The following is a 12,140-nucleotide window of genomic DNA, read 5'->3' on the forward strand; positions in this document are numbered from 1 at the left end:
CAGACATAAATCAACATCTGAAGAACCCAAAGTGTTTTCCATAAGACCACTCAAGGTCTACCTTTTTGTCATCATGGAAGGTTAGGGCTGAAAGGGGACCTTCCCTGTCCTAAGCCTGTATCAACTATACGTGTATCTTTTCCAACAGATATTTTCCTGATGTGGCTTCAAGATCTCCAGACGTGGAGATTTCTGAGTCTTGTATGAGCAATTCCAGTGCCTGAGGATGTTTTCCTAACATTTTACCTCAGTCTTTCTTGATACACTTTTGTCATGCAACTTTTCATTCCTATCCAGCATAGGCATGAAATAAAAAGTGCTCCTTTATATTAGAAGGCTATCCTTGTGCACCTCCTCAGACCTCAGTTTAGGATAAAAGAAATCCTATTCTTCAGTATTTCCTCAGGTCTCTGAGTATTTCTAGATTTTTCCATATCATGTTTTCAGCTGATTTGCTTGGATGGGAGAGGCCTGTAGATAGTATCTCTGTACTCCCAAGAAATAATCAGGGAGGGTTTAAGGAAGGGAAATTGTTTCATTAGTAATGCTTTTTTTTTTTAAAAAAAAAATAGGCACACAAGCAACAAATACCAGTTTAATCTCAGGGAGCATTTCTGCATATCTGCCGTATCATCTAACCATGTCTAACTAAACAGAATTTGGAAAATTATTCAAGTTGACTACTCCAAATAGCTTTGCTGTTCTCTCAGATAAAGACTGACTGCCAAAGCAGCATAGGGAAACTTTGTGTTGCTTCTGTGTGCATTATATTTACCTTCTAACAACAGAGAACGCCATTCCCAGCCCTAGGAATGGGAATGCTAACACTTAGATTATTTATGAGAAGTGTAGAGGGAAGCGATTGTTAATTAAATAGTTTTTAAATTAAACGAAAGGCAACAAGGATTTAATTTTGGGTGAGTTATTCTTTTTTGCTTAATGCCAACAAGCGCATTCCAACTGATCTTTTTTCTTATTGCGGTGATTTTTCACTGTAGTATTTTTGAAGGATTGTAATTTCACCCACGTTTCTGAGCTATCCAAACCTGCAGGTGGCTATAATGAATGGTCGTGGTGATCTATATTAAAAAAGATAAATCATTTTTTCTTTCCTTCTTTCACATTTTCTGCTGCCTTGTATCCTTACTTCTCTGGCTCACATATTCGTATTGATTAATACACTACATCCCTGCTAGATTTTTGTCTCAGGTCTGTGTTTCATTTGACTACCAATAATGAGAGGCCATAAATTCCTCATTCTTTATGATAGGGCACATCATCTGAGCTGCAGATACTGCAAACGTGTCCACGAAGCAGCGGGCAGCTGTATAGCCACCATTTATCCTACAGCTGAAGGAGGGCTGTAAGTCCCGAAGGGCTCTGTGGTTCGACAGCCAGGGCTGGCAGTCCCTCCCCAGTCCTGGTCATGACTTTGACAAAGATCCCACCTGCAGCGCTGGGCAAATCAGCGAGCTGCGCAGAGCTCCTCCCGTTGCCTCCAAATGGGGAATAATAGTAGTGTGTACCTCACCGAGGACGAACCGTGAGGATTTATTGGTTATGGTGCTTACGAGCTTGAAGATGTGTACCAGATTGCGGTTGTGAGATCTGTTATACAAATGTCTCCCATTCTGGCTGAAAGCAGAAAGAAATCGGCAACCTTTGTGCCGCAGGCTGAGGCTTCGCTGATGGCATCGCTGGGGGAGAGCTGGCCCTGGAGTGAGGCCGGGGCGGAATGTGGTCACGCACCTTTTGTCCTGCACAACAGTACTACCAAAACCAGTATGTGTTAGAGACCTCATCCTTTTTCCTGCAGGGTTTTGCAGTGGTGCAAAGGAGGTTTCTTGGGTGAACTGCCTTGCCAGTCTGACCCAGACCTAGACACCTGTGTCTTTGTCCCTGCATCCTGTAGGTTGCATGGCTTTCAGGGAGTGTTTTGTGTTATGAAGAGGTCCCCTAGGTTATCCTAGGGAGCCCTCCCTGTTTGGAAACCTCCCTTGCAGAAACTATGACCTCTGGAATGCTTTAGGCTCATGTGTAAAGGGATGTGTGAATGCGTGCATACAGGGGAGTATAGATGAGGTTGTGAGAAGAAAGGCAGCTGAAAGGAACTGACTGGGATTCTTTCACAATCATGCTCCAGAATAAAACTGAAGCAAACAAATATGCAGCTGTGGCTCTTAGATTCAAAGCCACAACAAAAAGGCCTGATGAAATACTTGAGTGGCTAAAATCTGTGCACAGTCATTTCAGTGGAAATTACCCAGATTGCATGTTTGTTGCTCTCTAGAGGAGTTAGGCATTTTAAATAAGTTTTCCAGCAAGAGGAACATGCATTGTAGGGGAAAGGCATTTAAGTCAGTGTGACTGACCTTTTGACACCTAGCAACACTGAAAATTTGGTACTGTAAAGCTGAATAACATAGCTATTATTTCATTAGACTCAAAGGTATGCATTACTTAAATTTTTCTACGTAGGAAAGAAAATAATCCAGCACTGTAACTTGTTTGCTCTGTATGAAAGCGATACAGTGATAACAATGATAGCAATTTAGTCGTCTTGTGAAGCTGCAACAAGTGAGGAAAGACAAAACATTGATTTTTCACATTAAAACAAAAGCAAACCACCTTGGATTCTTGATCACCCAAATGAAACGTTACATCGAAGTGGTGTGACTTCATCATGATTTTCAAACAAATGTCTCTACTTTGCTTTGTAATGGTTGTAAGTGAACAGATTTCTAAGGGCTGCTTGTTGAGTTTAAACCTTTATTTTCAGCCACTTACTCCTGCAAGAGACCTCCAAGGAGCCCCCTTCCTTCTGTTATTCAGAGATTGTTAGAAGTGCATGGTGACAGGCAACAGAGGCATTTGTCTGCTGGGTGTGGGGAAGTTCTCCAGCTCTCTGTTCTGGTTCCCCTGACTTCCTGGGAGCATGCTCTTGAATGAGAACTGAACTTCTTGGGCAGTGTCAGAAAGTTTTTCTCATCTAATATATCAAGAAGCAACAGAGTACAAGCTTAAACAAGCAGTGGTGGGTGCAAATCAGTTAAACAGATTAATGATACCTGTCAGAAGATGTGAAATTATTTATCCTCTAAACACCGAAGCCTGGCAAGTCTCAGTTTTCTGAGTCACAGACTTAATGTCTGCAGTGTGGTTTTTGGCTCAGTGTGCTGCACCAGGATAGAAGGACATGCACTGTTTGAGCTGTGAAGAGCAGTGTGCTTCAGCAGGATAGACTTGGGTATAATGTTGCTTGGGGTGATGTTATTCTTGTGTTTTCTCCACCACAAAGGAGGATTAACCCCATAATATTCATTTCGCAACTGATTGTGACAGTGACTATTGAGATGGCTTCACTGAGGCTATGACTAATGGCTGTTTTCTGGGCAGCTGGCAGGGATGGGGATATGAGACAAGAAGGGTTGGTTGGAAGGTGGGGAGAGGCAAGAAATGCTATTGCTCAGCACAGCTGAACTGAGAAAGCATAGGAGCACCTTGCCTTGAGCTTTCCCTCATGAAAAGCACCAGCAGCTGCAAAGTGAAGACTGTCATTTTAATAAGCCCACTCTAGATTTGCAGTAGAATCTGACTTTACTTTGAACAGCTCCACCAAGCAGAGACTAAACTGGTTTCTCTTTGGGAAGATTATTCAGCTGGCTTTGAATTTTTTTCCTTGTGTTCTATTTATGCCTTTTAATTCAATTCCCTGTATTCAGCATGCAGCATTTTAAGAGACCAATAATATAAAATAATGTTTCTATAATTGCATTACTTTCTATTATGCGGGGCTCTCTTATCCAGTCTAATAGAATTGCATAAACATGACTCGATATCACAGTTGCCTGCAGTTGTTGAACTTAGGAATGCAAAAGAATATTCAAAGTAAAGCTTATAGCACCTTAAAAAAAAACGTGCCAAGCCATGACTGATGAGTTGTCTTCCAGAGGGAATGAAAGATAAGATAGCAATTCAAGAGTTAAGCTAAAAAGATGTCTGTTCTGGTAAGAAAGTTGGATCCTAGCTTGATAACAAGAAAAATTGAATATCTGCTCTTGCTGAAGCATAAAACTTACCTTTTAATCATGCAGAAAAGAGGAACTTAGAATCTACAGCAAATATGGGAGTCTCATGGGGAAAGAAATCTTGTGTAATTGCTTTTTCAGAGCAAGGTATTTAACTAGTGAAAAAATACACCCCTCCCAAAAGGAAAAAGAGAGAAGATTCAGTATGGCCTCGAAATTCAGCAGAGGTGATGCTTACTGATGTGACATGGACTCAGTGTCCTGCTTTTGGCTTGATGGTGTGCTATTACCATGTCCCGGCGCAGACTGGTCTCTGTTCCCAGAGGAAGTAAGAAGAGCCAATGCTAGCGCAAGGTCAGTTGAGAAATCTTGCTAGCAGTCAACGTCATTTTTCACGGAAGGAGCCACAGTTATTAAGGCATCACAGCACAAAATCATTTCTATAAACAATCCTCTTTACCTGAGCTCCCTCGTAACACTTGACTAAGCAGATGCACCCTTGTAACTACACAGCTCTAGCCACAAAGCTAAAATCTGCTGGGTTTTTGATAATTATTACTCCTATTGTTTCCCAGTGTGCCTGAGCCATTAGTAGTGACTTCAGGGATAATTGGAGTGATGTGTGATGCACAGAAGTGTGTTGCGAGGAGGATGCAGGATATTGTAGCCTCTAAGAGATCTTGTTAGAGCTTGGAGAGCAAACATGCAGAGTAGATTGCTTATATCTTTGACACAGTAGGTGGAGGGAGAAGTAGATGGACGCAAGTCTCATTTGTGACCATGTAAACTAAAGTCTGAGTATATGTGCTTGCAAGGCCTGCCAGGTGCAAACAAAACCTGTATGTTCTTTCTGATTCTGCATTTGAGAGTCTCTCCTTTTTATTTTTTGCCTGAGCCTGCTTAGCTGAGTCATGCTATTATTCACTTTGGGACTCTTTCTGTGCTTTGATACACGGGAAGATCGCGTGGATTATTCCAGTGGCAGCCAGTAGTGAGATGTGTTGCCACAGCCAACCACCTAAGTATTAGCAGAAGTCTGAAATAAAGCAAAGGAAAACATAGCCCCAGCAAATAGCAGTGTAGATAGGTCTTGGTAGCGTGCATGTTAAAGCTGCAGTAACTCTGATGGCGATAGGAGCAGCAGGAAAGGCTATATTTTATAATTATGAAACTCCTGCTGGCCAGAAATAGCAGCACACCTTGAAAAGAGTTAGTTTTATTAAATTTTATTTCTAAACTTAAGGAAACTCATATTTGTTGGCACCGCTGACGTCAAAGACAGTGCAGAGATGCACTATTCAAGAGGTAGCACAGAAGTAGGTTATATTTCAGGGAGGAGTGCTGACTAGTGAAGGTAAACCATGACCTCACCCCAGCAGTGTTTGATTGTCTCCAGTTTTCTGTGGGATGTGCAGTAAGAGATGTTTGCTGTTTTTGCCTGTCCCCATACCATGTGCCGAAGATCATTCACAACCTAGGTGTGGGAGGTATTTTGGCTTTATTATAACTTTTCAGTTTCAAATATAATTGGTTTTCTTACATGTCACCACTTTTTCAGAGAGGTGCTGTTTTTTGTACATAGAAAGGATTTTTCTTGGGCCTAGCTGATGCAGAATGGACAGGTTTTTAGCTCAGCATCAAAAAGAGGAGAATTCAGCCCTGCAGTGTATAGCTCTCATGTTTCTTCTCCAGGGCAGGCTACGATTTCTCATCTAGCTCTGGCTTCTACCTTCTTAAGATAAGAAATATGGTCTAAAAATGAAATCAAGTGAAAATGTTGGGCAGCATATTTGAAGGTGGAGAAGGCCTCTGGAGTTTTCTTAAAATCTCAACCTGACTGTGAGTCAGCTATTGGCAATAGCTAATGGCTATTGACAACCCATGATTTTCACTCCCACCAACGACATTTTGTCTAAAATTTTCAGATTTCAGGTGTGAAACCAACAGCAGATTTTATGAGAACCAGAATCAGTAATAGGTGACTGAGGGTAATTATCATTCTCATTCTGCCTTTGACAAGTAATTTGGTGACCCCATTTTGTCTGGACGAAACCATACTTTAAGGCGCTTTAATTTGAGTTCAGTGCGTATTCAGAAAAGGGCAGCTCTAGCTTCTTGTCAGCACAGGTGATGGCCTCATCTTGCCTTCCAGAAAATGGTTTTGCATTACTAGAATATCAGCTGCAATGCTGGCCTGTAATTGTAATGGGGCTTAGTGCATTCAAAAAATGAAATGTAACTTCATGGTAAGTGAATAGTCTGGCAAATAAGCAAGTGTGGAAACAGTTTATGTACCAGTTTGCTGATGTTGACAAAAAGGTCCCAGCAAAGGGGAAATTTGAAAGGATGTGAGCTCAACTGCCTCTGATACACAAAAATTTCCATCTGTTGAGTTCTCATTGTCTTTATTAGAGAAGAAATATACAGGAAGTAGTATTTTTGAACCCAAACAACTACTTCCAAAGACCATTGCGTGAGCTGATTACATGCTAATAAGTGAGAGGGATCACTAAGTGACACAGCACAAAGTCTGTAGAGTTGAATTTTTCTTAAACTGTTTCATACTGCCAGAAATTGCTTCAGAAATCACCTCATTTTTCAGTTTTTGCTCACCTGTTTCATACCACACAGAAGACTAGTTTTTACTAGTTAGCCTAATTGAGTAAACAGATTTACAGAACAATTGTCTACTTTTCACCTGCAGCACTTTGAGTTTTATACTGATTGACAAAACAGTGCACCGTACAAAATTGGGTCTTGGAGTAGTGTAGAAATGACTTGATGAACAGAATGAGTTTCTGTTCATTATTCCACTTAAACATCTAGAAATGTGTAATGGTCACTTTTCCTTACCATCACCGGATGTGTGGTGGAAGCAAATAATGACAAAAGAGCCTCCTCCTGTGCAGCGGAGAACAGCAGGGCTGAAAAGGACTTAGACATGCCTATAGTAAATTACAGAGCCAAGAAAATTTGCCCATTTGCTGTAAGAGAAGGGATTTGACCCTCATACTAAAGCTATATTAGTATAAAAGGACTTTTTTTTTCTCAAGAAAATATGTATTTCTTGGCGTGCTTTTTGGAGCCATTAGCTTGACATTCAGAAAGTTGAGAGATGTAAGAATGATGTCTAGAAAAAATTGAATGAGGTTTTAAATGGCTTCGCACTCAATGCCACTGCACACAACTCTCATGCACCTGAAAAATGTGTTGTGACTTCACGTAAGTATCTTTTGTGCCATCTGAGGGACCCTTTCCCACAGTTTGTTAGGCTCTGCACTTCACCGGAGAAATCTTCACCAAAAACTCTTAATCCTGGCAGCTTTCCTAGTAGAATCAATCTTTTGAGGATCTGGGTGATCAGTAATGACAAAACCAGCCTTGGTATTAGTATTTCACTTGATAAATTGCAGAGATCTAGGCTTCACTTACATTTGTCAACAGTGACTTTCCAGTGAAGTGCAAGGTATTTGAAAAATTACCTCTAATGTTTCAGGCTAGGGGGGGAAGTACTTTTTCAAACTATGTGAACGTTTCCCTCATGCACCATTAAACCAACTGGGAGAAGGGAAAGCAGGACAGGGGTGGGAGTACACTTGAGTCTCTAAAGGTAGGGTTGAATAGCCACATGCCAAATTATTTAAGTTTTATTCCTGTGAGCCATGCCATGTAATGAATAAGTGTTTTTGTTAACGATACAGTGAGCCACAAAAGAGCAAGAGTTTCTTTTCTTTAAAGCTGCCCTTTCTTGGCTGCCGTGTCTGGGACTGTCCTAGTTCTCATCTTGTTCCTTAATCGTGTGTGTGCTGTGGTGGATCCTGCCCATCTTCTCTCTTGTCCTCAGTGGTGCATCTACAGGAGCTGCTGCTGGTCCCTATTGTCTCTGTCTCTCTCTGCATCCCCCGTCTATCCCGCAGACACAGATACCATCTATGTGGCGGGTTACTGAGCTCTGTCTTGCCTCTGCACTGTTCCTTCTGTCCAACCTAAAACTCAATCTGGGGCTCCAACATTTTGCAATGGGGTGACGGGCAACTTGGAGTAAACCCAGCTTTTCATCATCCTCAAGGTCCTCTCTGCTGTCCCCTTCCCTGGGGGGACATTCGGCCACCTGTTGCTGCTTTCTGCGGGCTAAACGCAGGTGTCGTCTGAAGGTGCTGTTCCAGGATAGCCCCTTTCAGAGGGTGAATTTTTCCATCTGTTTCTAGTATTGTCTTTTGATTGTTAGAATTAGAAGATGTGCATGCCACCCTAAAACCCTGATTAACATGGATGGAGAATGAAGTGAAATGTGACGTGTGTGATCTCTGCTGGCTCTTCAGTGGGGAGATCAGGCAAAGTGTTGTCGCTGCTAAATGGTGATTCTGGTTTTCTTTGAATACTGGATGTAAACTGGAAGATGTAATGTGGAATTTAAATGGCAGGGTTAGATGGCAAGAGTTCAAATGTTACTTGCACTGATCTTGCTGTTAGATCAAAGGCCCCTGCAGCTCACAGAAGTGGGACACTCTGCTGAGCAGGACTTTTTTTACCCATTTACAAGGTTTTATCTCTGTGGCGCTTTCATTAAAAATATAAAGCACAGAGTGAAAACCAAACAAAAACTGTCATTGAATTACTGATCAAAGTAAACCTCTTTCTGGAAGGTGACCAGACTCGGGTATGGATGGGGGAGCCAGTGGGATGTTCCCCTGGGCTGGATGAGCCCCTCTGCAGTGACCCCAGATTTTGCAGTGGGGTGGGATGTGTCTTTCCCACTACTCTTCTCAGCATCTGCTCCACACCTTCCGTGACTGTTCAGATTGTCCCCTGGATTTTGGATCTCAACCGTGCTGTCTTTCAGAAATTACCAGCTTCCCACATCAGGATGAGCCCATCTCCTCTGTGTCTTTTGTCTTGTTATAATGCTACCTCAAAGGGAAGGCAGGCATTTCCCGGATTTGTGGCGATTATTGCTGTGTGATCCAAGTAGGGCATAAGGTAAAAAAAGTTAATGCATGTATTTCATAGCTTATTTCTGAGAATGACAGAAGGAGTTCAACAAAGTTGGAAATCTTTCCCAGTGACAGACTATGCTGGACCCTGATGCATTTAGTCTAGGTGATCTACCAGTACAAAAATCCAGCTCCTAATGGAAAAAACCCACTGTTCTCTATCTGCTCCCAGACATATAAAATTCCTGAGGTAAGGTCAACAATGTACACAGAGAGCTGTTGACTATGGGGATGGAGGATAAACTGGTCCAAAAAAAAAAAAAAGGAATTGTCTGAGGGAAGGGAACCATGTGCTGAGTTACAAGAAAATCTTTGTTTCTAACTCTAGGTCCTTCTTCAGTTATCAGCAATGACGATGATTCAGCCAGTCCCCTCCACCACATCTCAAATGGCAGTAACACTCCGTCGTCTTCTGAGGGCGGTCCTGACGCGGTCATCATTGGGATGACGAAGATTCCCGTCATCGAAAATCCCCAGTATTTTGGAATTACCAACAGTCAGCTCAAGCCAGATACCTGTAAGTACAAACAACTGTATGTGTTTCAGTCATTCATTTTACCTGTGCAAGTGCTGGGGCTCCTTAACAGCTCTAGCAGAACAAAATGCTCTAAATTCCTGGCAGTGGAAGGGTGGGGTTAAAATGTATGCAATTTGTTAAAGGTACATGGGATGAACCGCTTTACATCTGTCAAAGCCAAATTCAGCCCTTGTGATGAGTCAATGAAGTCAGCAGTGTTACACTCACAGCCCAATCCATATTCCATCAAAGTCACCAGTAGCCTTTCCATTGATTTCAGTGGTCTTTGGCCGGTCCTATGCACTGAATGTGTTCTTGGGAGAAAACAAATCCTGGGTCAGAAGCAGAAGTCAGAATGATTACATATGTGCTGCTTTTAAATTGATCATATTGGCAATGAACATAACCTAACTTTGAAATCTGAGTATTTGTAAAGTTATAAGAATGATAAGGGTTAAAACTTCAATTCTTTTAATTTCATTGTATAATTCAACCTCTACAGCTGGAAAAGATGTTCAATATTTAAAAGTAGAGCAGAAGGTTGCATGATGGACAATAAATGCCACATACAAATTCTTTCATGTTCAGTTAGAAGCAGGTGAAACATGAAAAAATATGAAAAGTTAAACATAATTAACTATAAAAAAAGACTATCCCTAACTTCAGATGCTACTCCTCAAACCTAGTAACAGTTTTAGAATTGGACACGTGAAATGTTGATTTTTTTAACCAGTGATTAGTATTGCAGCAGATAACTGAAAAAATACCTAAAGGATATTGTGATTAATAGTAACTGCACTGCTTACTATTTTTCATCAGTACATTAAGGTCTTTTAAGTGTTTGAGAGAAGGTTGTTTCTGCCTCTTTTTTTCCTCTTTTATTTGTGTGAATGTACATATATTTCTGAAGTGTTACTGGAAGTCTGAACCATTTCTCTGAGGAGTCACTTTAGAGATTCCCAGTATAGCTGGTGAGCATTGGGCTTGCAACTAAGGGACACTACATTCTATCTGTATCCTATCCTGAATGATATCGCTTCATAGCACAAACTGTAGTCTAGAGGCTTACCGCCAAGGTCAGAAACCTTTGCCTCCAACTTTGCGAAGCTTAAATGCTGTAATAGGAATCTTCCTTGACCTGTGTATGAGGGCATGCATACATATGAATATGCATGACTTCTAAGGTTGCAAAGACTGGTGCTGGACTACCTGTGTATCTTGTGAATATTAATGCTCATCTACATCTAGATTGTTGCACTAAGCACAATCCACAGAAGAATGTTCCTGCAATGCAACAGGTCTCTTTCTGCCTTTTTATTGTACATCCCTGATGTTCGCTCTTACCATAGCTTTTTTGTGTGGCACTATTTTGTGATTAGAAATGCCCCATTATCTCTTCTACCAGAGGATGTTTGAATAATCTGGCCTAGCATATGCAGTGGAATGCGTAAGGTAATCACTGAATTGCTGATACTTGATCAGCACAAGGAAAATGTTATACAGATGCATTCTGATTAGAACATTAACTCCTGTGAAGAATAGAAGCTGCTAGGGAATCAGAAATGGGCAACATGCCCACTAGAGCTCTCTAATGTTATATAAAAGGCCATGCTTTTAAATATGAGGCTACTGTACCTCCGTTCCCAGCTGCATTAGACAACATTATAATTGTTTAAATAAACATCAGTGACTACAGAGTATTTAACTTTCAGCATTAATGTTGAAACAACATACATGGTGTTCTGGGGAAAAACCCAAACTGTACCAAAACACACAATTCTCTCACATTTAGTAAGCGGCACATTAAGTACAGACGCATTAAATCACGGCTGACTAGTGCGAAGTAGGTCCTGATCCTAAAAATACATAAGTCTGTGTTTGGTTTTGTGTGCTGCAATGAAACCCACATGGTGTCAGGAAATTAATCACAGTACATGAAGTTCAGTTTGTGCATAAATGCTTGCAGGATGTGGTTCAAGACTTTGCTATGGTGCTCTGGGGAGGTTTGTGGTGCTGATGCTCTGCATTCTGCCACATTGCCATGGTGGTCCCAGTCTTTGTGGCTTTATTGCTTTAGCAAAGAGAATCAGGTAAACTGTAGCAGTGTACAAACCAAGGCAGATTTCTCCTACCACATTGAGCATGCGTCCAATAAAGACCGTAATTAAAATTGTCTTGGACAAAAATGGTCTTCCCAGAAATAATTTCACATACGCTCTCTTTCCATCTCTCTGACTCGCTTATTATTACAGAGCTGCACTTGTCCTTTCTTAACCTGCCAGCTGCCTCCTGATGTGTATATCTGGTATTTATAAACTTCTAAGCTAAGTAGCTCTCATACCTTTTTCCTGTTTACAATAATGCCAGCTCCAGATGTCATCTGGTTTCTCATCTCCAGCAAGATAATTAACATTTATGTTTATTTCCTATCTAGTCTAAGTTCCATTGTCCACTAGCATTAAACACAGCAATCACTGACAATCATGCTGGAAAAGATTCCTATGTATTCAGCCTATGTTGGTCTGTGGAAGGAGGTGAGACTTCGAGCTAGGTGAAACTGTACACAGATCATATTGCAGTTGTCACAGAAGTTGAAGGAGT

The 12,140-nt window shown here is 41.3% G+C and overlaps 1 protein-coding gene across 3 annotated transcripts in view; it reads left to right on the forward strand.

Moving 5' to 3' along the window:
• NTRK2 (neurotrophic receptor tyrosine kinase 2) overlaps window positions 1–12,140 on the forward strand; it is a 201,246-nt gene that overhangs the window by 109,207 nt on the left and 79,899 nt on the right. For all 3 annotated transcript variants that reach the window (XM_075488574.1, XM_075488573.1, XM_075488575.1), the window contains one exon: window positions 9,351–9,539. In XM_075488574.1, the coding sequence (XP_075344689.1) occupies window positions 9,351–9,539 (189 nt within the window). The remainder of the gene's footprint in view (window positions 1–9,350; window positions 9,540–12,140) is intronic.

This window comes from Mycteria americana, chromosome Z (assembly GCF_035582795.1).
Source record: "Mycteria americana isolate JAX WOST 10 ecotype Jacksonville Zoo and Gardens chromosome Z, USCA_MyAme_1.0, whole genome shotgun sequence".
Lineage (NCBI taxonomy): Eukaryota > Metazoa > Chordata > Aves > Ciconiiformes > Ciconiidae > Mycteria > Mycteria americana.